Source organism: Prinia subflava, chromosome 1, assembly GCF_021018805.1.
Source record: "Prinia subflava isolate CZ2003 ecotype Zambia chromosome 1, Cam_Psub_1.2, whole genome shotgun sequence".
NCBI classification, from domain to species: domain Eukaryota; kingdom Metazoa; phylum Chordata; class Aves; order Passeriformes; family Cisticolidae; genus Prinia; species Prinia subflava.
The window spans coordinates 148832850-148860283 of NC_086247.1; the positions used below are offsets into that span (position 1 = coordinate 148832850).

The 27434-nt window shown below is 38.8% G+C and overlaps 1 protein-coding gene across 1 annotated transcript in view; it reads right to left on the bottom strand.

Moving 5' to 3' along the window:
- Positions 1 to 872: 872 nt before the first annotated feature.
- The window catches only part of LOC134560486 (sodium channel protein type 5 subunit alpha-like), a 35496-nt gene continuing 8934 nt past the window's right edge, over positions 873 to 27434 (bottom strand). Inside the window, exons 6-27 of the mRNA XM_063416534.1 lie at positions 27205 to 27408; positions 24599 to 24656; positions 23779 to 23920; positions 23121 to 23318; positions 21876 to 22058; positions 20889 to 21269; positions 18956 to 19085; positions 16604 to 16842; positions 16058 to 16258; positions 14922 to 15275; positions 12816 to 13253; positions 11790 to 11936; positions 10555 to 10675; positions 9331 to 9485; positions 8518 to 8691; positions 8181 to 8288; positions 6481 to 6759; positions 5837 to 5890; positions 4784 to 4925; positions 4142 to 4242; positions 3452 to 3722; positions 873 to 2074 (exon numbers count right to left, since the gene is read on the bottom strand). Of these exons, the coding sequence (XP_063272604.1) occupies positions 873 to 2074; positions 3452 to 3722; positions 4142 to 4242; positions 4784 to 4925; positions 5837 to 5890; positions 6481 to 6759; positions 8181 to 8288; positions 8518 to 8691; positions 9331 to 9485; positions 10555 to 10675; positions 11790 to 11936; positions 12816 to 13253; positions 14922 to 15275; positions 16058 to 16258; positions 16604 to 16842; positions 18956 to 19085; positions 20889 to 21269; positions 21876 to 22058; positions 23121 to 23318; positions 23779 to 23920; positions 24599 to 24656; positions 27205 to 27408 (5282 nt within the window). The remainder of the gene's footprint in view (positions 2075 to 3451; positions 3723 to 4141; positions 4243 to 4783; positions 4926 to 5836; positions 5891 to 6480; positions 6760 to 8180; positions 8289 to 8517; positions 8692 to 9330; positions 9486 to 10554; positions 10676 to 11789; positions 11937 to 12815; positions 13254 to 14921; positions 15276 to 16057; positions 16259 to 16603; positions 16843 to 18955; positions 19086 to 20888; positions 21270 to 21875; positions 22059 to 23120; positions 23319 to 23778; positions 23921 to 24598; positions 24657 to 27204; positions 27409 to 27434) is intronic.

Genomic DNA, 27434 nt, shown 5'->3' on the forward strand with positions numbered 1-27434 from the left:
TTTGTGTTTCTCTTCTCTATCACATTGTCAAGAATGAGCATGAACACAAAACACAGTCATTAGGAGAAGTTTGAGCAAAGTATGAAACACAAATTTTTATGAGGTGACTGATGGTACAGCTGCCTTCACCTCACTGACAGAGGAAACCACGTTAAAAAAAAACCAAAAAACCTCCCAGGCAAAACATAAGGCAAGGTTTTGCTCTGTTCAGTATGACTTCCATGACTTAATATTAAGAGTTGTATTTATTATTTCATTAAACTTCAGTAATGCAACTATGATAACATACATGCCATGGTTTATTCTGTAAATTCATCATATGGGAAGAAGTCCACTACACTGTGGAATATCTGTGGATCATGCAGGGTCTCTGTTTGTGGCACATCTGTCCCCAAACATAAAAAAAAAGATTTTTAAAAATCAGCAATTTGCTAAACAGGTTTATAATGATAATATCAATTAGGGATGGGACAAAGCTTAGCTCCTTTTCATTCCTCAGTTTATACTCATACTGACATTCATTTTCTGTTCTCCAGTAGATCCATTGGTGCTTGGACTTGTCTCTGCTTCCTGTACAGGGAAATATCAGCTGAGGTTGCCTATCACTGCTGTGAATATGTCACAGCACCCAGGAACCTGCTTTGCAGTGAGACACCATTGATCAAGCAGATCCAAAACCTTTCTCTGAATAGGTAAATAGTGAAGAAAACTGAACACAGCAGAGCCAAAGGCCACGATTCTCAGCTGCCATAATTAACTGATCTCCATCAACAGACCTGGTTTCATAGGGAGGCTGCCTCCTCTGACGTGTATTTATATATCATCTTCTGTGAAAATTTAAAAATATTGTCAACAGCTTTGTCACCAATTAACTACTTAATGTCTGGAGATTGTTGATTGCCCATTATTTCTCCACTCTCAGCCACGAGATTGCTGCTGCTGTCTCTTGTGACACTGTCATACGACGGAGGGATGGACACTGAGGACAAAGTTTCGGACCTGTTGGGACTCCTACCATGATTTGCACGCAGGATTGATGCAACGAGTCCTTCGTTTTCTGCAGCAGCCCCATCTCCCAGAGTGTCAGAGCTGCAGGTTCTGTGCTGGTACAGGCAGGAGGCCTGTCTGAGGGAGCGCTGGAGCAGATGGTTCCTGTAGGCACGCTGGATCACCGTGGCCGACGCCTCCTTCTGCCGCTGGCTGAGCGTAGTCGATATTGGCTCGTAGGATTGTTTTGATGGATTGGCAGCCATGAATTTCTCCTCCATTTGTACTTTCAGAGTGTCCAGGTCCCCAGAGTCTCCCAACACCCTCTTGGTGAAAGCAAACAAGATATCCAGGCAGTGTATCTTGTCCCCACTGACCACGGGCAGGTCCATTGCTGTGAGTTCAACTCTGTTTGGTTTTGGTACACGCAAAGGCTTAGGCAGAGCATCTGCGAAGTCTGAAAGTGCAGAGAAAGTTATAAACTGAGTTGCCTCAGGATCAAACTTCTCCCAGACTTCATAAAAGATGTCAAAGTCATCTTCCCCTAAAGGCTCTGTACTTTCCTCAGTGGCAGCATTGAAGTTCTCCAGAATTACAGCTATATACATGTTTACAACAATGAGAAATGATATAATAATGTAACTTACAAAATAAATAATACCTATGGCAGGTTTACCGCATTCACCTATGGTACCATTTATGTTTGGGTCACAGTATGGTGGCCCAGTGTTTAAAATAGGACTGAGAAGACCATCCCAGCCAGCTGACGTGGTGATTTGGAAGAGACAGAGCATGCTGTTAGCAAAGGTTTGGAAGTTGAACATATCGTCAATGCCATCTTCCATCTTCACATAGGCAAAGTTAGCCATGCCAAAAATGGCATAAATGAACATGACCAGAAACAGCAAGAGGCCAATGTTGAACAGAGCAGGTAGGGACATCATTAAGGCAAAGAGCAGAGTTCGAATTCCTTTGGCTCCCCGGATGAGTCTCAGGATCCGGCCAATCCGAGCCAAGCGAATGACCCTGAAGAGTGTGGGTGGTAAGAAATGCTCAAGGGTTGTGCCAAGGCTGGAGAGCATTAAGGCTGAAAAGGAGGATAACAGCTTGTTAGAATATGGTATTTTTCCTTAACTAGTAGAGAGGCTGGAATGATAATATATTCACAGCTCAGAAATATCTGATGTGTGTTTGCTAAGCCCTACCAGAATAACTTTGAGAAGAAGCTGAATTGAAATAATAGTTGTTGAAATCAGCAGTTATGAACTACATTCTTCAGCCATCAGAGGACAGTCCCTGTTGCACTAAAGATGTCAAGGAACTTCCTGTGCACAAATTCAAATATCTGTATCAGTTGACACTTGATGAATGATGGTTTTGTTTGACTTTGGTTGCATGAATATTTCAGCAGATTCAAGTTACCTTCTACATTTGTCTTCAAATACTGACACTAAACTAAACTAAGAAAACAAGATATAATGCAATGTCATGGATATCATTTAGATGATATAGGCATGATATGTAGAAGCAAACAGTAATGAACATAGAAGTTGTGCATGCCACTCTACAATGGCTTTTGGCTTATTGAGGGACAGAGCTACACATGGATGTTATTTTTTCTTTGTTTGGATGAAATAAATGACATCTAGTAGCACTAGAAAAGGCTTGTCTTTTCTAAGTGTAGCTGTTTTGGATACATTTTTTTGTATTTACAATCCAGAAATGTAATTTCTCATGAAAGACCCATCCATAGTCTTACTGGAATCTTACTTACCCAAGACATGAGTCATAGTAAAGAGATGAAATATCCTTCTTCCCCTAAATGCCTGTTGCTAGGGCAGTACTAGCCCTGGGAATAGTTAAAATGTCAGGAAGCTCAAATTTGCAACAGAGCTCTTTACCTCATTCTTCCATTGGAATCCTTTAAAATAAAAACTAATACATTTTTGGTGATTTTTCTATCATGTCACAAAGTGTGAACTCTTATTTTCAGTCAGCAATGCCTGAATTTACAGAAACTGAATTCTACAGGTTATAATCTGATTCCAGTCTTTCTATTCTATACATATTCCAGTATTCCTATTTTTATATATATTTCAGTCATCCATCAAAAACACAGATAAAAAACCCAATAATTGATCTGATTGAATATTTCTTGGTTGGTACTGAATCTGTGGCCATGGAAATTATCATGTAATGTGATACTGCTATGATGGCTTTTCAATTCTGTATTTCAAATGAGAAAAGAACCCCTAAAGAACCATTATAAATTTATACACACTTTTACTAAAGGAATTGTTTTAAATTTCATTTAATATAATCTTGAGGGGGGTTGCTTTTTTTTTCCTTAAGAGTTTACAGTACTATGACCTACATTTCAATGACTATTTGCAGTTAATAAATTTTAACTACTTCTTTTTCTTTCTAAAAAAGTAATAATCAATAAGTAAAGAGTTTTACTTACCAACAAGGGACATAATAACAACAACGAAATCAAATATGTTCCAGGCATTTAAGAAATAATGCCGCCTCAGAGCCAGAAATTTCAGCGCAAATTCTAGAGTAAAGATGGTAACAAAGAATATATTGATTTTGCTGAGGATGTTTGTCTTTGTTTCACTTTGCTCGTAGGTTTCCACCATCATAGTGATCATGTTGAGGCAGATGAGACCCATGAGGACAACATCAAACATCTGGGATGTTAAAATGTCGAAAAGAAAACCTTGGTATCTGTTCTAGAGGGGAAAAAAAAGAAGTCTGACATTGGTTATGAAAATAAGGAGTAGCCATCCATAAATTTCCAGGTTTTATGTCACAAAGTCACTCAGCTACAATGAAGTCGGAAAAATTGGAGAAAGGCATTAAAAGGCATTAAAGGCATTAAAAATGACATTAAAAATCCCTTCCCATCTTGAAATTTTATCAGTTCCAAGGTGACTATAAACCCAGTAATATTTATACAGAGACCTTAATAAATATTTAACCCATAAAATAATTCAGTCAACTTTTTGGTGAAACTGACTTTAGAGCACTGTGTGAGTTTCAATATAAAGACAATATGAATAACTTATATGCAATATATAAATGTATGCACTTGTCAGTGAATTAAATTGCATTTTTGCAATGCATTTTCCCAGTGAAGAATTCAGTTTACCAAGGGTCTCGGAATGGGTTTTTGAGGTTTCTTGGATCCCAACTTTTTCATTGCATTGTAGTATTTTTTCTGTTCTTCAGTCATAAAGATATCTTCCCCACCTAAGTATACAAAGAAATGTCACTGTTATTTGGTGGGAAGCAAAGCTATTGTACTTAAAATGTCCAAAATTCTGGAAACTGGCATTCCTTCCTTTTTTACACCTTGCTGTTACTGGCTCTTTTCATATCATGTGACTGTGTCCAAAAAAAATCAGTGGCACAAACCAACCATTCATAGAGTAGAAGTCTTGGTGTGAAACTCAGCTCACTCAAAAGGCATGAAAACAAAAAACATGGACAGGATCAAATCTTTCCCTGGCTTTGCATGTGCTGGGCTCGCTGAATATCCAAATCACTCATCAGAGCATCTGTAAAGACCACTTTCTAAATAACAAGTCTCTTGTCATGCTGAGTTCCCCAAAAGAAATGAAATTTTAAGTGGCTTTGAAATGTCTGGGGAAGATCTAGGAGTTCAGGTCACAGGGGAAGAGAAAGGAGAAAGTTATTTCTTGTAACTTAATCATTAATGCTCTGGTAAATGCCAGTAGAAGTGTTAGATTCCATGTACAGGACCTTGTTCTCTAAAGCACAACCAATACACTTATCTTTTTCTTTTGCTGGTTGAAGTTGTCAATGATTACACCAACAAAGAGGTTCAGGGTGAAAAAAGATCCAAAGATGATGAAGATCACAAAGTAGAGATACATATACAGATTGTTCTCCATCTTTGGCTGATCATTTTTCTGCAAGAATGAGAAGCAACTTGAGAAATAACACACACCAACGTGGGCCCAATTCAGAATAATCTTCATACAGAAGCTCCTGTCAAAAATTGATTCCAGGAGGAACTAAGATTTACGGCCTTACTGCTAATTGTAACAAAAGTAGTATAGTTTAAAACTACCAATAATGCATAACAAAAAATTTTGTTTGAATATTCTTGACATGATTTTCACAGGCATTGCAGAAGCACCAGTTCAGTTCCTTCCAATAAGAACAAGGAGCTGTAAATTTTTCAGTACATGAAAAATCAACCAAACTATGTAGAAGTCAAATTCCAAGCTCTTGCTATTAAAATGCTTAGCCTAGATATGCTGTTGTTCCTTTTTATCTTCTTAGCAAAAAACTTCTGTGATGACTATTATGAATTAAAAAAAAATTGGAAGAAGAAAAATAATTTTTCAAATTAGAGAACAAAGAAGAAAAACGTTAAAGCACACACAAAACCATATCAATATATGAAAACTCTATTATTAGTATTTTCATATTTTTATGTTTTATTTATTGTTTATATTTTCATGTATAATATTAGCAATATTATAATATTAAAATACTTTAGAAAATCTTTTATTCCTTTGAACTCCTGATGAAATTAAGACATCCTCTACATTTCAGTTTCTTTCCTCACTAAGTCATACCACTTTGTTCTGTGTAAGTGGGCGGATCTAGAGCAGAAATCCTTTCCCCATTGCAACAAAGGAGCTTTAGGATACTATGAGTTATTTGCAGATCAAATGTTTACATCTTCTGACCAAAAATAATTACTGGTAGTCTTTAGCACAGACAAACAGCAGATGTAGAAGTGCAAAACAAATACTGCATTTGCAGAAAGCCGTAGCATTCCCAAAATTATGTATTGAATACAATGACTGACCTCTCGTGAATCTACTGCTGCATACATGATGTCCATCCAACCCTTGAATGTTGCCTGGAATGAGAGATTATGGAAAATGTGTTGAACTTTGACCTTAAAAGTCTTCACATAATTTGCAATATCTGAATAGCACTGACTGGAGCAAGAGCCTTTGCTATGTTCACATGCACAAAGCACCGAGCTCTGACTGCTGCTAAGTGGCATTCTCAGACTCATTAGGCTATGAAAGCTGTCAAGGGGGATACAGGACATTTTATCCTAGGATTCTGACAGAGCAAACCTTCATCAGCATGGCACTACAGGCCGTGCAACCCTCCTGACCGAACAAATCCACATTTTGACAGAAAAGGTCACTATTTGCCCCAGAATTCCTTCTGAGATGGACTCCAGCTCTCAGAATCACAAAACTGGTGGAGGCTGCAACAGCACTTGCCCACTAAATGTTCCTTTATCACCTGGAAAATCACAGCAGGGTCTCATCTGTCCCCCTTTCCCCATTTGTGTGCACGAACACCCAGCTACAAGGGGAGAGCAAGCTGCGGGATATTTCACTCCTTGCATCACCCTCAGAGATGAGTCAGGGATTGACAAAAGGTTGAGCACATCTGACAAGGTGCTGGCTACTGAGAACAAGCAGCACTTACCACCTGAAGAAGAGCCAGGTAGCCAGAGCCAACATTATCAAAATTGACTTTAACATTGACCCAGAATATTTTTCCCGTACTGTTATACATCCTACAGTCTGATTTGTTCTGGATATTGACATCTATAACGGCATTTTCATCTGTCACATTGATACATTTCCCAAACTTCCCAGCAAAGAGGTTCACTCCCATGATGCTGAAGATGAGCCAGAAGATGAGGCAGACGAGCAGCACATTCATGATGGAAGGGATGGCTCCCAGGAGGGCATTGACCACCACCTTGGATAAAAAGGGAGAGGAAAAACGGCCTTGAGAAAAAGGATGAGCCCAGGTATCCGTAAGCAGTCACTTGGTCATCTCTGCAAACAAAAAGCTGATGTTTTCCATGTAAATACTAGTCACAGGTGGCAGTATCTTGAGCAATATCTTTAGTATCTATTAGGCTTTCAAACCAATTGTTGATATTTCTTGGTCTGCTGTGAGACCCTACTACTACTAAAATGTAACTCCACCCTTTTTATGAGACTTTCCCTTGTTTTTTGGAATAAGACATTGTCCATTTGTTTCTTTGTTTTAGAATTTATTAACATAAGATTTCTGAAGTATTCATCCATGAGCACTAGGTGCAGAGGACTATTTTTAAGAGTGTCAAAAGTAGTTCTTAAAAGGATCAGTAATAATTCTCCACTAGTAATTTGCTTCATTTATTTTTAGTGGATTATGACTGTGTTTGGGGTCTATAACCATAAGCCAGGTACATTTTCTGTGCTACGTGCTGTACCACCACAGAAAAGTGTCCATGCAGATTTTAAATGTATGCTAAGACACAACAGATTGCTTCAGAAAGCTGGGTTAAGGGAATGGTGGGAACATTTCTTTGAGTTTCACAGTGAGGGCAGTGAACTCATCTGTGAAGTAGCAAAGAAAAACTTGATGGACCAGCAGAAAAATTCAAAGGCTTTTTTTTGAAGACTGTGCCACACACAGTCTTCATAGCAAGACAGAAAGTATGACATCACCTGTTTCAATATCAAAATTTACTCCAGACACAGAAATTTCGATATCCTGCTAATTAATTTAATGACATTTCTGTCTGTCTTCACAGCGTCAAGATTGCAACCACAGAATTTTCAGTCTCACTTCTAGAATAAAAAATAATAAAAAAATGCTCTTTTGACGGGAAAAGAAAATCTAATGTTCTACAAACTCTTCTGTTTTCTGAAAGACATCTATTTGAAACAATAATTTGAGGAAAGTACTTTTTAATAGGCTACAGTTTTTGTAAATCAATTCAGTAAAAAACTTTCAAAATTGAAATGACTCTTTCCTCTGAGTTAGCTTGCTATCAGATTTCAAAAATTATAATTTGGCTCACAGTTCTTATTCTCTACTTTATTTTTGCCTATCTCAGTAAGACTGGAACACAAGAATGTCTGAGCAGCAATGGAGCAAAGTTCCACCGAGGCCAGTTTTAGTTTCAACAGCACTTGGAGCAATCACTCCAGGAAAGTCTATAAGGAATGCCCAAGTACAGAAGAGCTCAACCACTGGTATGCTTAAAAATTCATTTTACAGTTCCTATACTGAACTCAGGGTGAACGTGTTTGCATGAACAATGTGTCACAAAGACCCAGTGATGAGTCCCAAACCTGTTATGTGCTCATCAGTTCTGACAAGCTGTAGTCTGCACTCAGTCTTACCCTCATTCCCTCAAACCGTGACAGTGCTCTCAAGGGTCTCAGAGCTCGCAGAGTCCTGAGAGATTTCATGGGGCCAATGGTACTGCCAAAGAGGTTTACCAAGGAGATCTGAGTGGGAAGACAAAGGAAAAGTATTAGCAATGTCCTGTCATCTGTTTCCTTTGTTTCTGATAAAAACAAACCCAACCAACCAACCAAACCATGCTTTCAGTGCCTCGAGTACAATATCCCACACCATTGCCACAGGGGTTAAGGGCACTGCCTGAAATTTAGATCCAGAAAATGATCAGGCATTCTGCTGCTAATGCTGTGTAGGAACAGCAAAAGCAGAACTCACATCTACAATAAGGAAGTCCAGCCAGCACCAGGCGTTGGTGAAATACTTCTTGAAGCCATAAGCCACCCACTTCAGGAGCATCTCCAAGACGAAGATGTAAGTGAACATTTTATCAAGAAATCCCAATATTGCTTGAATTCTTTCTCTCTTATGTATATGGATGTCTTCAAAGGCCTGAAATCATAACAGATATAGATAAATGACAAAAATCAGAAATTAACCTTGTACAGTTAAAGTCAAGCAATACTGAGGCCCTTTTGTCATTCAACTTGATTTAATACAGATCTGAGCACCATTTATTACTCAAATCTATACCAGCTGATAAAAGTATAATTCTCCCTGTGCCTTCTCTCTCTTTTTCTCTGTATAATACAGCCCTGTGGATGCATCCTTCATGCACAATGAAATCCTAGGAGGACAGTATGTATTTTTTGAAATTTATACCATAAAGTTTATATATTGAAGAGAACTAAGTAATTTGTTTCCAACTTGTTTGTTTTAATGGCATAAAATCTCCTTAATATTTCACAATTGTGACATAACTTCCTGAGAAAAATCCTGTATACAGCCAGAAGAGAAACAGCTCTGAGATTCATATATTCTTAGCTTAGCTCATGTTCTCTTATAATTTCTAATAACATCAATAATATATCTGCAATAATTAAAATGGTGAATAAAAGACTGCTATTTGAAGACTCTTCCCTCATTATGAGTTCAAAGATATTCACTTTGTTTGTTGCTAAGAACAACTTCTCTGGGTGTAAATGAAAGCCAAAAATCCTTCATGAGTACATGAAACTGTGCTACACCAACCAGGGCTCCACTGCTCAGAAGAATCATGAACACGATAAAGGATTCAAACCAGGAATGTTCCACAATCTGGTAGCAGGTTTTCCTCAGATTCCACCAGGTTTCTCCTCCAAACTTTGCAGCACTACCCAGGCAACAATGAAAGTACCGAGCACAGCCTGAAAGTGAGAGACAGCAGTGAGTGCAGGGAAGGAATGCCAGGGAACTTCTGGGGATAGGACAAAGTCAATGGTCACAGTTACTGCATCATTGTTGTTGGTTTTCCCTGTTTGGGGAAAAAAGAGAAAAAATTTTTGGGATAAATCTAGTTTAATTTGCCTTGTAGATCCTATTTATATATACAACAGGTAGAGCCCCTTTGGACAACATTCCATTATTTCAAGATATTTCTGAGACACCAGACAGGCTCTCACTGACCTGCTGCTGGGGCACAAAAAACTTCAAGGCCATGGGAAGAGTCCTGATGTTACAAAAGCTTTTCTCAGTTTCTGCACTCTCTTTGGAAAGCAGAGATGAGATGCTGTAACCCCAGCATAGAAAGCCACCAGATTTGTCAGACTGATATTATGAAAGCCAGCGTTGTTACGAATTAGGGTAGGAACAAATCATAGAAGTACTGAACACATCCTAAAACAACTTGCAAAGCTAGATATTGTCTGCTGATTTGAAAAGAGTCCTCAGATTATTGGATGATATTTAAGATCCTTTCCAACCCAAGTCATTCTATGATTCTCTAATCATCACCCTATAGAAATTCAAATAATCTTAGCAGCTTCTTTTGGTTATTCCACTCCTTTCTTTGAGATTGTTCATGAAATGTTATTCAAGGAATGCTTTTACTGCTGCAAAGTATTGATAAAACTGATATGCCAAGTGACCATTGCCACATGAGACCTGATCCCACACACTTCTCTTATGTAAAACCCCCAGAGTGACTTGGTTGCTGTTGAACTGAGTGAAATTCACCTCACAATCCTGTTTTTCAGAATGGGGTCTATGCATTGCCCATGTCCCACATGGAAGAAATTGGCTTTTAGGGGAAAGGGGTTTATTTTTCAGGTGTCTCAGTCTCTGTCGTGACTAGATAGTTAGCTATCTATTTAGCTTTTTTTCAGATAACTAAAATTAACTGAAAATAATCTGACCCTATTGGCTGAGCATCACTAGAGAAACAAGTTGAGTTTTCACTCTTCTCACTTCCCAGTAGTGAAACCATGAGAGTCTTACCTTCTGGAAAACATTGTTCTGGAGTCTTGAAGTCTTCAGAAAATTCTGCAATCTGTTTTAAGACGTCTGCGGGGTTTGCCAGATCCACTGTGCTGACTGCAGAAGAGCTGACACTGTCCAACTACCCAGCACAGTAATATCAGTTATTGATTCTTTCTAATTCAGGTCCAAATGAATAAATTAATCCATGAACAAATAAAACTCAAAATTAAAGCTTTGTTATGTACTAATAGTACACATATTTTTGGTAATGGAATATACTTTTTGATTTTAAAAGATAGAAGCTTAGCAGTAGCAATATGTGCATTCAAAGAGAGGCCAAATCTCTGTAATTCCAATATCTATCTATGTGGACCAGATGTAACAGCCTAATCAGCTGGGAAATTGAAGAGCTTTTAAATTGCATATTAGAGAATGTAGTTCTCAAAACAGGAGAAATTACTTGGGTTAAAACCATGAAATCATAGAAAGATGCAGGCACACAGGAGACCCAGATGAATATATCCATTATCATGCCAGGAACTGAGCACCCATGAAAGCATTTAGGAAGTAGGAATTGGAATCATACCTTGTATTCTTCAGTTACAAAGCTTTTTGCCATCCCATTAAACCAAAGACAATGTGTTTTGAATCAATGTGTTTTGTTAGCAGTTACTTACTCTATGCTTTTGTTCTTTCATGTTTCCATTATGCTGTTTTTTACTTCTTTGAATGTGTTCTACATTCAAAATTATTTTAAAAGTACTGTAAATTGGTAACAAAGATCTTTAATGACATAGAGAAAAACTCATTTCAAGCATTATGTTTCTGGAATCCAAGATATTTAGGACACAGGCAGACTTGATGGAATTTCCCACATGGAAGCTTATGTCTCTTTAATTCTGTGGGGGTTTTTTGTTTGTTTTTTTAATCCTCCTTTTTTATGGAGTCAGAATTTAATAAATGGAAGGTATCAGAGAGTATTTTATAAACTATTCATGACTACTCTCAAAATTACATCATAGTTTTCCGATTTTTACTCACTTTCTTTCCTAAACTTATCTTTTTCTTTAAAATAAATACCTAGAAACCCTTTGATTTTGCTCACAGAATTACAGCTGCAGTATTGTCTCTTGCCCTGCCAGACTAGGTCCTGCAAGTTCAGAGCTGCTTCTGGTAAACCCCTGAACAGGAACATGCCTGTGTTTGACCAGTATTGGAAAGTCAACATCACTGAAAAATAAATAAATTGTTACCTCTTTTTCTTCTGGTGTTGAGAGTTCACCCCTCCTGTCCTTTCCTAGATAGAACATATTTAATTCTTCAGAGGAAAATCCTGATCCTTTACTCCAGCTGCCTGAATTTCTTGCTCTGTCTCCCCTTTGCCTCAGGTGATTTTCATCCTGAAATTAATCTGTGGATTAGAGGGGCTTTCTTTTGCCTTTTTAGGGAGTTTTCAGTCAGAGGGGAAAAACCAATAAGCTATAAAATTCTTTTAAAGTAGGAATCTCCAGAGAAGAGTTATAAGAAAGGATCATTTTGAATCTTTTATTTTACCTTAGGATAGAATTTTTCCCAACAGACATACAGCAAATGAAGGAATTCCAGTCATCTATTCAAAACTTAAATGAGAATTCCTACATAGTAATTAAGAGGGAAATTTAGGATGGGAAATTGTGATACCAGAATGAAAATTGTGATTGAAACAGAACTAAAAACCTCATAGAGCACAAAGAAGTAGGGTAAATATATGATGTAGTATCAAAAATATGTCCTTAGAAGAGCCACTCCATACTTAATCCCATCCACTCCTAATAATTACTACACACGAGGGAAAATACAAAGTAAGGAGCGGAGCTATCAATTCATATTCTAAATCCATGATAATGTTCTGTATGCAGAACATGTATTTTTTGCTCTAATGAGCAAATAATACCTAAACAGTTGACATTATTCATAAATATTTACATTAAAACATCCAAGTTCACCACGGACTGCCACAATTACCTGTGAGCACCACAGCATGTCAGCCAAAATTCCAGAAAAAAATTTCTTTTAAAACCATGAATGAAAGAATCTTGATTTTAAATGGCTCCAAGTGATGATTTACCCTGGCTGAAAATATTTTTATTTTACTGAAAATGTCTAGCTCAGAACTTTGTAACTCTGGAAATAGATCATCATATCTCTCTGCTAGAGACCATCTTCTCCAACACGTCCCTCCCTCCCTTCATCTCTCTCCACAATTCTACTGTTCCAACACAAATAAAGAAATCCATTACCTGCTTGCTGCATTCTGTGTCAGTAAATGTGCTCAGTTTATCATCATCTTCGAAACCCTCACTTGTATTCTCTGCCTCAGCAATAGGGACACAAACAAATATGTGGGGGTTTCTAACAAAATCTTCAAGCCCTGGGCATTTGTCCCCGCTTTTCTCAATCCATTCATTATTGTAATTCTCTTTACATCTTTTTGTCTCTTCACTCTTGAACCCAAGTGAGTTCTGTGCAGTCAATTTGATTTTCTTCCTGTGCACTTTCTTTATCTGCCTGAGCTTCCTACAGCAGGCGTCCCACGTGGCGCTCTTGACCAAGTGGAATCCCTTGCGGATCCGAGCGAAGGCAATCCGAAGATTGTTCATCTCCCCATCATCCTCTGTTGTCTGGAGACTGTCAGCACTAAAAGAACTCAGCAGCAGCGCAATGAAAAGGTTGAGAACCTGAAAGCAATTGAAATGATCAAAAAAATTTAAAGTCCGGAGACCAGCGTTCGAAAATCTGAATTCTAACTTTGAGGAACACAGGTGCTAACAAAGCTCAGCCTCCCCTGAGTAAACCAAAACAAGGTGATTAGGAAATGACAGTGACTGATCACACTGTGGTTAATGAAATCAACTTCTCTATCAGAAATTTCAATGTTCCAATTCCTCTCTTCCCAAAAAATGTAATTTAAACTGCAAGAGAAAACAGATCTAGTGCCAAATGCATTATTTGTTGAAAGCAACTTTTCAAAGGTTAAAGAAGTAATATAGACTCACATCCTGTCAGTTTAATAATTGACTCTTCACTCTTCAAATTAGAATTAAATCAGGCCTCTGTGGAGTTACTTCAAAATTCTGTGAGATCAAATTCCGGCTCAGAAATTTTCTCAAATCTGCCACATTATCACAAAAATCAAAACCAAGAGAAGCTCAAATTTCTCGTTTTTAAAATGAGAAACCTTCAAACAATTTTAAATCTCCATTTCTTTTTTGTTTGTTTGCTTTTAAGGGAATGTGAGAATTTAAATTTTTCACTAGTATTTTGGTTTCTTATGGGATCTGTGTATCTTAACTTTTGTCATGGCAGAACTGGGCAGATAACACCACTGAGCCATCCAAGGACCAGAGGCAGTGGAGAATATCAGCTCTCCAGAGAGCAACTCATCCCATCTGTCTTAGTTATTGACTTTAAGCTGGAATAAATCTCAGTCCCAAATGTCTCTCTCTGCTTCTTTGGACCATAAGAAAGCCTGGACAAAAACTAGGGGTTAAACACTTCGTTGTTTGACAGTTAACATTCTGTTATATAAATCTCACTCACAGCATTTCACCACTAACATCAATCCTTGCAGTGTGGAACAGGCAAGACATTAAATACATATTTAGGATTCAGCCACAGAGCAGAGATTTCCCATAAAGGTCTCCCTACAGTTAAATACGTTCAGAATTTTTTTTACAATTAAGAGAAGTTTAGCATATGAATGGAGAACATGAGGAGAAAAGTTACTAAAAGAAGAAATTTATGATTTGGGCATCAAGAAAGGACAGCACAGGACCGAGGAAGGCAGGCTGTCCCTTATGTCCCAGCACAGAGGGTTGAGGCTGTGTAGATTATGCCACTGCAAAATCTAGCTCTTGGATATAAATGTACTTGGAGATGCCTAAAACTAATCCTGATTTCTGTGGTAGCACTGTAGATTCTGCCACTTGCTGATAAAGAGTTCAGTACTTGCATGAGGTCTTAAAAAATATAAAACTGATTTAGAGACACACTTAAGCACTTGGCCTAATTAATTCCAGCAGGTAAGCCATAAGCTTCACTGATTATTTACATCCAAATCCCAAGATGTGAAGAAACATAACTGCCTGTAATGTATTTACTGCAAAGGTATTTCTTGTCACATCACCACATGAAAAGGTCAAGTGATGCTGCGTGCAAAGTTCACAAAATGGGAAAATACAGACAGTGGCTCAGAGGTGAAAGGAAAAAGAGGATTTTGCAGACTAAAACATACGTAGGTAACTTTTCCACCTGTTTTTAGGGAAGCTGCTTTTTGTTGTCAGCACTGCCATGAACTGGAGTCCACCACAGACAGGATGAAGAGAAGAACACATTGAGAAACTTACCACTAAGTTTCCTATCACCATGACCAGCAGAAAGACAACAAGACACAGCGATGGTTCAGCAACCACCATGCAGTCCCACATGGTCTCAATCCATTCTCCACACAGAATTCGGAAAATGATGAGGAATGAATGGAAAAAGTCCTTCATGTGCCAGCGTAGCTCGCAGTCTTTCTGTATTTTAGTGCAGTTCTGCACATAACTTCTCCCAAAAAGTTGCACCCCTACTATAGCAAAAATGAAAATGATGATTGCCAGGACGAGGGTCAGATTACTCAGTGCTCCCAGGGAGTTATAAATTATTTTAATTAGAGTGTTTAAAGTTGGCCAGGACTTTGCCAGTTTGAAGACCCTCAGCTGTGTAGCAACATAAAACATAGTGTTAGACATCGGTAGAGATAACTCATCTTTGCACCATGCAAATCTTACAATAACCAAATTACTGATATTCTCAACTATTCCCGCAATGCAACATCTGTGGCACATTAATACTTTTTAAAAGTACTTATGGGTATTTTTTTCTTTTGACTTGGCAACACTGCAAACATAAACTAATCACTTCATAAAGGACCAAACTAACTTGAGACCTTAATAAATGCTTGGCCCACACAGGCAGATGTCCATGCAATGCTCGTGATGTAGATTATGGTCCCTAATTTACAGCCTAATTTATGTAAAAAAAAGGACCAAAAGCTCAGGGACTGCTGCTGTAGCACTATGAAAAGAGTCTATATTTTGATAAAGCAATTTAAATCAGTCCTCGACATATGAAGTGGATACCTTAACATAATTTTACATCTCTCTTTAAATATTGTTTATTTCTGTTTGTACTCTGACTTTTTTTTTCTTAATTTCCTGTGCTTTTTTTTTTTAATTATTTGCATCAGTTTTATAACATGTCCATTCTGGAATATTTTTTCTTTTGAATATTTCTCAGTGAATTCAAAAGAAATATACTTCTTAAACTCAGACTCTAACATCACAAAAACTTTGACTGTGTTTCTTAAAGCCAAGATGAGGAAATAAAAATAACTGGAGTTAAAAAAAAAAAATCATTCCTTGACTCCTAACTACAGAAGTATTCTCTATTAAATTCACAAGATAAAGTTTCACACAACTGAGCATGCATGAAGCATTACCAGTCTGAAGGATCGTAAAACTGACAGGGTTCCTCCTTTTTGCCTTTCTTTCCTGCTTTTGTTTCTGGGGAAACTCAGTTCAACTAAACTCAGTGTGACAATGGCACTGTCAAAAATATTCCAGGGCTGCTGAAAATAGTAATAGGGATCTAGAGCGATGATTTTAAGGATCATTTCTGCAGTGAAGATTCCTGTAAAAACCTGTGACAAAGAAACAGCAGCATCAGCCTGAAAGTAGCCATGAATTTATCTTATCTCTAGGTCAAGTTCCCTCAAATAACATTCATGGACAGGTTAATAAAGCCCCTGTTTATGAAGTCCCAATGCACTTTTAATTAAAATAGAAGGATTGATTTCTGCCTTCTCAGGAGCATGCCAAAGTGGATTAAAAAGTGTCTGTGAATTTTCTATATTAGAAACAAAGTTTATAAATGCAGGGTTTGCTAATTTTTAATTTTTACTATCACTTTTTATGTTTCAAGTGAAAACACACATCAACCAGTTAATTAATCCTATAAAAAGCCACATAGCTGAGAATTTGCTTACCAAGTTGCCTATTTTAAGCATGTATTTAAAAGTATCTGACATATTATTGTGCTCCAGTGCCATGAACAAAGTGTTCATCACAATGCAAACTGTGATGGTCAGATCAAAAAAAGGATCCCTTATGAAAGCAGACACTTTTTCCTTGATCCTCAACCAAAGTGGACAACAGTCCCAAATTAGATACTTTAAGGCCAAGTTCCTCAGGCGTGGTGGGCATTTCTGCTGAGCTTCTTCACGTTCTAAATGAAAAAGAAAATCCTTCTATCATTAGTTATCACTGAGCAAGATGGTGAAATAACAACTTCAAGCATTCAAAGATCAGAGAAGATAAAGGAAATCTCTCATCTCTCACAGACCCTCCCTGCACTTTTTACCATTCATGTGGTTCAAACATCAGCTGATAAACGTGAAAATAAAAATTCAGAGAAAATTGGATTCCAAATTCTTTCATGAGCACTTCCTTCAAAAGCCTTTGGAAAGGGTTTTATTTGTCTCAGAATGGTAATACAATCATCTGACAATACAGCTATTTGTGATGCAGAGGCTTCATCACAGCTCCTCGTGCTCTTGCAGGATAATAGAGCAGCTACAGTACTTCCCACCTTATCCTCACAAGGGTCTGGGACAGCCTGTGTCACACTCAACTAGTTTTTGTTCCCCTCCACTCTCAAGGCAGCTTAAAGAATCAAAGGTAGACATGGGAATTTTGACTCTGGTGTCGCCCTGGTTTTGAAGACTTTTCTAAGCCTTCTGTATTGTTCTTCATATTAGCGTCAGAATTTTTACTTTATCACACTTTGTACTATAAACAATGGCCATGTTTTGCTGTCTTTCATTGTTTACATATTTTTAGGTGGGAGGAGAAAGTTGATTGACAGTTGGCTTGACCAATGTGGTTTGAGATGTGGCATTCCATCCTCCAATCCACAAGCACCATAAGAAATGTATAAAATAGAGTTTTGTAAATAAACCTGTGCCTTTCCTGCTTTTCTCACCAGCGTGTCCTTGTGCAGTTCTTTTCGTGTCATCTGTGACACTCTGGCAAATCCACATTGCCTGAAATTTGGCCTTTGGCCTTTTTATGGGAAAGGTCACACCCACCATTTCCCACCTGATGCAAGTTCAACACATCTCCATTTTCCACAAGTAGAACTTGGGACAGAAGCCACTTTGTCATTTCCATCTTTTTAATCAAATGAAATCTCATAGCTTTTCTTTCTTCACCATTAATATTAACGAGCCCTTCAAAATACTTTTGACCCAGCTTAAGTCCTGTGCAAATTCATTGACCAACAGAAGCTAGCTTTAAATACAAGTAGGAATTACTCATCTGGTTTTCAGGGACCTGGAAGCTTTTCAGAAATGGATGAGCTGGATCTGACTCATATCCTTTTCTTAATTGGGCCTGTCCTTATTTCTTCCTTCTGTTTAATTTTCATTTCTTCTCCCCCAAGCTCAACACCTGCACCTGTACCCTACACCACCTATTCCACAGTGATCACTTTGACTCACTCCTCACTCCAGGTCTGGCTCTTGTCTTCCACTGGAGCTATAAGTTCTGTTCCACCCCAGTTCACAGCTGAAACTGTGCAACAAAACCCAGATCTCTGAAGAATTACACTGCAAGGCAAAGCTCCACTGGATGTGTTGCAACCGTGATTCTCCCAGGAAAAAAATCTTTTAAATAATCAAGGGACCTTCCTGCCACAGGTATCCTCCTGTTCAATCTCATACTTGTGGTCCAAGAACTGGTGGTAGAGCTCCTCAAAAGGGCCAAAAGAAAACAAAATTCATCATCCTGAATAACTTGGACTGAAATTTTTCAGCAAGATCTGCAACAAAATTATCAGTCATCAAAATAACTGTCACTGATTAACTCCCACCAAAAATTCACACGGGAAAGTAAATTAAAGGAATAAAATTATGACATTAAGTATTCAATATGCAAGAATTGGCACAACTAATTTTACTTGCATAATCTTGTAAATTGTTGAATTCTGCATGCCTGTGAATCCTCTGAATTCTGTCACTGACACAACAGAAATCAGAGGATCAGGAGGAGAAAACAGTGTCCCAGTCCTGCAGGTCAGATGATCAGAAATATCTTCCACCCACTCTCACCCCAATCCCCTTCCCTCTCTGTCCTACAAAATGAGCTTTTACAGTAACCAAAGGATGTGTTCCAGTACATAGAGACTGTGTAACACCTTTTTTTCTAAAAGAAGTCTAAATTAACCATGAAATTCCTAACTACACGCCTACAAATCTCTGCTAACCTTCAAGAAATATGTTTTGTGCTTTCATGGTAGCACTACTGTAGGGTTGAAATAAACTTAATGAGGAACCACTTACCCTCCAAGACGCTGGTAATTATGCTGACTACACTTGCTGCCCTTTGTCTCTGAAGAGCCTCATTAAAGTACTCCACTGACAGATGAGGAGGTAAATGCATCATGCTGCTCTCATCATGCACAGCTGGCTGCTCAGAGAAGTAAACACGATTAGGGAGATACCACGGGAGTGAAATGAGCCAGGATGTGATGGTGGGTAACTGTGAGAGTTAATAGGAATGATGACGTGCAGCCAAATAAATGTACATTTTTACAGGATGTAGTAGTTGGTGAGATTGAGGGTCCTACTCTGATATGGGGCTGCAGTGAATGGATCCTGCAAGCATGTAACATGGGGCAAGCACAGCCTTGGAAATGAGTGTATGAGGGGAAATAGGCCTTGGAATTATTCAAGAGATTCATGGAACAGGGGAGAGGTGAAGGATAAGTAGGGCAAATTGGGGAACTTACATGCAAAGCTGCTGCATGATGCTAAAGGGGCTATTAACAAAACAAAACAAAACAAAATTAAAAAAAAAATCACAGGTATTATTCAAAATTACACCCCCGGGCAGCATTTAGGATGAAAAGACTCTTGGGTGACATGTAATTTCAGCACTAGGAAGCTTTCAAACTATGTTAGTACAACTAATGAATAGCAGAAACATAAGGTTTACAACAGGAAGGCCAAATCTAATTTTCAGGAAGTATCAGACTATTAAAAACCAGCTTCTACAGACAACTGAAAAATTCCCACATCAGTATGCTTTAGTTGACATCACTATTTGCCATTAAGGCAAAACTCCTGAAACAACAAAAAACCCCAACCCCGCCACTGCAGCCCTGATTTCATGTCTGAGGTGTTTTGGGTTGTGAAATTTCTTTCCCAGGCGATTTGCTGTACACAAGAAGAAATGTTTTGCTAACTGTATCTATGTTATTCATTCTTTTTAGAGGAGGGATTTCTTGATGGCCCTCTGGCTTAAACAATGTGGCTGAAGAGTTGTTAACTTTGCTCATACAATCATATTGGTCTCTGTAAACAGTACATAAAGAAATCACATTGTGAATAAACCCTTTTTTTTTCCTAGCCTTCTGAGAATTCACGGAGTCAGTGTGGTTCATTTCGTGTCCTACAGTGACACCGCCACAGATCGACAAACCGTGGTATAAAGCATATGTGAAAAATATGGGATGTTAATTCATGTTCTTACAGGTTATGACATATTAAAATTATGAAAACCACTGTATATATGTTATACGAGAATACAAGTTTCAGTCTGCCTTGAAAATTCGCTAAGACAAGAAGCAGGCAGCACCCTGGAATTTAACGTTTAGAAAGGAGACAAAGGATTTACGGGAAAACCCTGGGCTTCTCCTTGGCATCAGGAGAGGACACATGAAGATAAGCTATCAGTCTTCCCCTCCCTGGATGACAGAGTCATCAGATCATTATCTTCAGCCATCAAAACACCCTCATCCAAGCATTGGAACACCACCATCAGAGGACCATCATCATCACCATCTCCGGAGATGAACTTTTACCATTCATAAACCTGGGCGTCTATTCACTCAAGGGAAATTAAAAATTTACACTTTGCAGCAGAGGAGGAAACTCTTTTCAGCTAAGCCAGAGATGACTATGAATTCAAATGACTAGCTTGGAAATAAAAGGACTATGAGGAAATCTTTGCCAGAGGCGGAATAAAGTGTATAAAAACTAAGCCCTGAACAAGGCCAGTTTGTGAACTCAGGGGGGACAGCAGTTGGCCAGATACTGTGTCCCAGTTCACCCTTGACATTTTCCTGGGTAAAATCAAGTATCTCTGCTGTGGGTGGTTTTGCCGAAATTCTGTAATTCGATCCTGTTTAATAAACTAAAAATGATATTTTAATTGGATTATTGTATTGGCATTTATAACAGCATATATTTAAAATATTACGTTTCTCCTTACCAGATCCCCCTTTCTGGAGTCTTCCATGACTGGTGGAAGCATGGCTCCTTCAGGGAACACCAGGTCCTGGCTGTGCACCCTGCTGCTCCCTGCTCCCATCCCCAAGCCCACCCCACGGTGGTTTTCCGCGCCATCCCCGTGGCCGCTCCGCGCGCAGTTTGGGGTGGTGGGGTGGGAGCTGTGGCCCCGCTGGCTTTGGAAGCTGGGGCACCTTCCCATCTGTGCTGCCGACAGGGACCGGCACCGGGGTTTGGGGGTGTCCTGGCCACCGGGATCCGCCCTGGAGCCGACCTCCGCCGCGGGGATGGGGAAGCTGAACACGCTCCCGTGGCTCGGCCGGCGCTGGGCCGGGCTGGCGCTGGGGCCGAGGCCCAGGAGAGACTGGAAACCCAGGGAAGGGAAAACAGAGGGAACAGCAAAATATCACAGAGAAAATCTGGGGGAGCTATAAATTGTTAGAGCTTCGTAAAGAGGGAACAGCAAAATATCACAGAGAAAATCTGGGGGAGCTGTAAATTGTTAGAGCTTCGTAACGTTTACTGTCAACCGCTGCAAGACCAAAACTCTTATTTGATTTAGATTTTTTGGGAAGGATTATGTTTAGATTCTCAATGGCAGATAATAAAACTTTATGAGCTGTACCAGCTGGTTTTGAGATAAGCTTTATACTTACATTTTAAGTATGAAATTTTTCACAGAGAATGACGGTATAAAAGCTAAGTTCTGATAGTCATTCACCTTTTTTTATTTCTCATTGTTATACAAAATTTATTTAACTACTTTAACTTTGCTTTCATCCTTCATTTATAGTACTTCCTTTTCAAATTAATTTCTACATCTAATTCTTCTTTATCCCCAAATATGTTTCTTTTAAAGATTTAAGATTGACCCGTATTTGTAATGGCATTTTGTTTATGCTTTCAAGCCATTAATTTTGAATTAAAGTTAGAAAAGCTGTAAGGATCTCAGATTCAAATAATAGATTACCAACTTTCGTTGATTGTCTGGGAGTTGTGACTTGGGGAGTTCCTCTTCATCATCATTATCTTCTCTCCCCAGTGACTTATTTCTCTTTTTCCTATTGCTCCTTTCTTTGATTTCTTTGGGTGACAGAGAAGAGGCTTCAAAGGAGCTAAGTGATGGGATATCAATCTCTTTAATACCTAGCAACTGAAATTAAAAGAAAAACATGCATGATATTTTTCTGGGTGCTTTGAAGAAAAGCAGAAAGAAAGCACTTCTGTGCTCTATGTTATTATTTCCTGTTAACAATTTGTGTTTCACAAAACTCATTACAAGTCTTCAAATATATGATAATGCTAAAAGAAAGATGAGGGAGTTTTCCCAACATATGGAGCACTGAACAATTTGCTATTTGCAGTGTGTTATATGATCACATGTACTGGGCCTGCCAGAGGCAAAATAATCACATTATAGCTCCTGCTCCTCCATATGGCAAATTTGCTTACAATAAAAATGCTCAGTTTGAAAATAATGCAGTAGAATATACCCTTGCCCCAAAATAAATGTTCAAACTGTAATAAAATTGTTTCTTTTCATTGGTGATTCTTGGAACTATATTCACGGTGTGGATGATTTTCCTTCCCATGCTGAATGTAGGGTGATATTTTAAAAACAAAGGAGTATCTTGTTCCAGAAACTTCTATGCTATTTAAGTTACCAAGAGACTTTTCATTCAACTACAATAGGCTTTGGCTCAGATGTTAATGCAGCAGAATTACTGTATGTTTCTTTGTTCAGCAGCCCAAATGACAAAATAGAATAAAAAAGAATTAAAAAACAACTACATTTTCTTTTAGAAGCTGCTGGTTGATGGAATTTTATGTTTTCCAGATTTAAAAATACAGTTTTTCTTAAAGTAACACCAATGTTACTTTAATGTTTTTAATCCAGAATAAAAGTAATTGTTTCACAGGAAATATACACAGCTGAATAAGGAGTTGTTCTGCAGCTCCAGGAATCACTAATTTCAATAAGTTATCACTTGCTCCTGTTTCCATGAGTGGTTTTTGTACACAGCTGTATACAGAGAGTGAGGAGCTTTTTCTCATGTGTGAATGAGGCTCTGAGCAGTCTGGTCTAGTGGAAAGTGTCCCTGGCCATGGCAGGACCTTGGGATGAGATGATCTTTAAGGTCCCTTCCAACCTAAACCATGCCACGTGACCAAAAATAAAACAAGAAAAACACTTGCAAGCGAACAATTTACGAACCTCTTGCTCTTTCTGCAGTAATTCCATGGCTTCCCGAAATTTCCTTTCCTTTGCCTCGGTTTCAGCAATGGTGGCCTTGTTCTGGTCCTCATATGCCATTGTAACTACAGCCAGAATCAAGTTGACTAGATAAAATGAGCCCAGAAAGATGACCATCATGAAGAAGAGTACATACACCTTCCCAGAAGCTCTGAGGGTCTGCAAGCAACACACCCCAGAGACAAACATTACCACAAAAATACAAACTAGGCTGTCAATGAGTCTCTGAAATACTTGAAAAGCACTGTCCTTCCTAGACACAATGCTTCAGGAAGCTTAGATGGAATTAGAAATTTCTTTGCTATTCTTCCCTGTCTTCCTGCCTCCTCCTCTACCCTCACATGTGAATCATTGATTGTACATCCCACAAAGACAATCCAGGAGGCATTTTTACATTTTTAAAGGATAGCACAGAACCCTTTTAGGACTTTTTTCTGAGAGCAGGGTGAAAGGGCTGGGAAGCACTTCAGCATCCCTTTTCTAGGAGTCACAGGCAGAAAGAAATATGTGGGCTCGATGACTTGCAGCTGTTGCTTTTATTTGAGGTTTCTTGTCCTCTCTACACATCTTCTGCTTCAGCTGATGAGGATCAGTTCTGAACCATGCACAAAACTGGTACCTGTTGGTACAGACGCTCCCAGTAGTCCTGGGTCATCAGGCGGAATAAGGAAAGAAAAGCCCAGCCAAATGTATCAAAACTGGTGAAATCATAATCAGGATTTGGCCCAATTTTACAGCATTTATAGCCAGGAGGACAGACCCTAGAAGTAATAACAAAAAGTGTTATTTTAATAACACTTATAAATGTGCAGGTTTCAAGGAAAACTTCAGCTTTATGTAAGAGATCTGGTTATGTTTCAGCTCTGCAGTTCATTAGATTGCAAAACAATTTTCTGCTCCAGGTAGTGTTGGCTGGAAGGAGAGATGGGAAAAGCAGCAGCCACAATCCAGAAACAAAGGAAGAAGACAAGCTGGAGTAGACCACCATCCCAGGACAGCCCCCTCACCACCAGTCCTCATCCCTTGCTCCTCACTGCAAAGCAGCCACATCTCCCTCCTTGCCCAAACCTGCCCTCCAAAATTCAGATATTGTTTTTCCAGTTTAATACTCATAAGTCTTCACAGAGAGGAGTGTCTGTCCTGTGCTATATCCCAGATCTTTCATGTTTTCAGTTCTCTCATACATCCATGGGAAAGAGGAAGACAACACTTCAGGAAAGTCTAAAAGATTTATTAGACCTTAATAAGCCAATTGCAAGTTCATACTTCATTCCCTACAAGACTTATCTGACTGTTTGCTAGACTTTGTTTTCTGTTTTCCTCTTTCTGCATTCAAGGAAAGCTTGGAATTTCTGCTTTTGTCTCACATGACTGAGCAAACATAGGAGCACTGGGGCAGAGAAAACTTCCAAGGAAGAAATAATCTTAAGTGCACTCACCCAGCACTAGGACCACACAGCAGAATATCCAAAGGACCATTTTTCTTAGCAAAGTCACCTATTAAAAAAAAAAAAAGTGGGGGGAGGGAAATTAAATCCAGAGCACTTTCTAGCCTGATTCCTCTATCCTTTAGTGTGAGTAGTGATGAGTAACCAGTGACCTGTAAGAGTGAGTGCACAGGTTTCCCATGCTCACAATGACTGCACCAGATTGCAGGATGCCCTGGCCTCATTTATAAACATGCATATGGTGTATGCACAAGTTTCAGACTGAAGGCAGTCCTTTAATACAGAATTTTTAAAGCTATTATTACTTTGGCTATGTCTGTATAAAGAAAATGAAGAATTGGAAGACATAGGCTCAAACACAGTCTCAGAATCCCAGAGTGGTTTGGGTTGGGACTGTTGGAAGGGACTGTAAAACTCATCTCATTCCACCCCTTGCCATGGGCAGGGACACCTTCCACTATCCCAGGGTGCTCCAAGCCCTGTCCAACCTGGCCTTGGGCACTTCCAGGGATCCAGGGGCAGCCACAGCTTCTCTGGGCACCCTGTGCCAGGGCCTGCCCACTCTCTGAATAAAGAATTTCTCCCTAACATCTAATCTAAATGTTCAACCAATCCAATATTTGGTAGGTGTTGGCACAAACTGGCAGAGTTCTGGCCCATGGCAATTACCCCCTCCAAGAATGTGTGCAAACATTGTTAGGAGTAGAATAGACTAGTTCTGTTTTCACTGAGCAATTAAAAAAAAAAAAAAAGACTGGCTGTGAGGGGGAAGAAAGAGTATTTGATTGTGTGAATATCCACTGCTGAGCCAAACAGCAGCTCCTAACCCTGCTTAGCTGAGAAATGCAGATTTATCCATTAGGATGCTGGAGCTGTGCCCTTTTTGAACTCTTCTCCTATTTCTCGTAGCATTAGTTACTCTGTTATCAGCAGAATCAAAGTAAAAGCTTCAGCTAATAGCTAATTATCTCCATTAGGATGTGGATTTATTATCCCAGATGTAAGGGAGGTCTCGTGTCTCCCTGGTGCTTCTCAAACCTCTCCTGTGCTCATCAGATAAATCAGCACGATTCAGAGCCACCAGGAACCTTTGATATCAGCTCTGCCATACCATATAAATACCTCAGAAAGGAATTAATCCCTGTCTGGGCTATTTCCCACTGAAATTTTGCTCAGCTCCACTTCTGCAAACTGAAAAAAAAAGGGTTTTTTAAGAGGATTCAGTGACTGAACTTCAGAGATTCATAGTAACATATAATTCTCCATGTGGGAGATGGGAACTTCCCACAAAATCAGGATGGAAGCAGTCAAAAAAAAATAGTTTTATAGAAAACTGGGCTTATAGGGCTGTACATCCTAAATCCTATAAGAAAATCATCTTCCTTGCATTAAATGTCTGGACATTTTCCTTATGGCATAGGATTTGAACAACACAAAGGTTGTGAAGCAAGACAGATTTTATACTTCTTGAGCTCTGTTTTCTCCACACCATTGCCTTTATACAGCTTCAATGTTCTGCATATACCAAAATCCTTTTATTTTTTGTTCTTCAGCACAGAATATCAGCATTTTTGGCCCAACTGTTCCACATCCATGGTCTCTGCTACAGTGTTCTAGTCACTGACTGGTTCCTTTTCAAGTTTGCTTTCAATTATGATTTTTATAGCATTCTGTACATGTAAATTGTTTGCCTTTTATGTGTGGTCTTTAGGTAGGAAAAAGAAAAAAAGGTTTTCTTCAAAAATCTTTTCTACACTTTCTTCCCCTGGACTTTGAAATTATTGTAGAAATCCTGTCTGAACAAATCTCCCACACAGAGTGTGGACGAACAGCAATTCTGGGTGACTTTTCATCTGTTTTGAGTTGCCCTGTGAAAATTCTTCTCTTCCTATGCAACTGCTGCTATGTCTGAACTCACTGGGAGAGATTTTCTTCATATTTCTGGCACAGACTTGGATTATTTTAAATCTGTTTTTTTCACATATATTGAGGCTTCTCCTTTAGCACAAGGCTTTGCTTTGCTATTCTGAATTACAGTTGCTTACAGTTGTTCCTTTGAGAATTCTTTGATGCATTTTCAGATCTCTGCTCCATGGTTCCATCTCCAGCCTCAGCCAAGGTGTAAACATGAAACTTATGTATTGTATATATCTTACATAAGACATAAAATAAAATATATTTGATGTCAAGATGTAAGTAATTTGTCTTTTCAACAAATTCCTCTGTTTTAAGCTGAGGAGCAGTTCTCACTGAGCAGGAAAATGAAGATGCAGGGGCTCTTCAGCCTGTAGTAAAAGGTGAACTTTGGGGAATTACAACAGAGAACGAGCTAATGCATGTTTCAGTTATTGTCATATCATTCAGGGAAACAGATCTGGATGTTACTGGAAAATTTGGGAGTGCTTTTTCTTATAATGAAGGGAAGGAGTGCATTCCTGGATGCCTGTGAGCTGCTCTGGCAATCAGAAAGCCATTATCACATAGTTACTCATCGAAATATCAGTCAAAACATCAACATAATTCACAGCAGTGGTTACACACGTGTGCATAGGTGTCTATAGCATCATCTAAAGAAGAATCAAGGAGAAAAAATATACCTGAATCATTAGCAAACTCTTCATAACTGTTCCATGTTTTATTACAAAACTCTGTAGTGTTCCTGATACACTTTCGCCTGAGATTGCCCTTAAAAATCTGGAGGCCTATGAGGGCAAAAATACTCAGGCAGAAAACAGTCAGGATCATCACATCAGCAAGTTTCTTAACAGACTGGATAAGTGCCCCTACAATGATCTTGAGCCCTAAAAAGACAAGGTAAAAAGGAAAA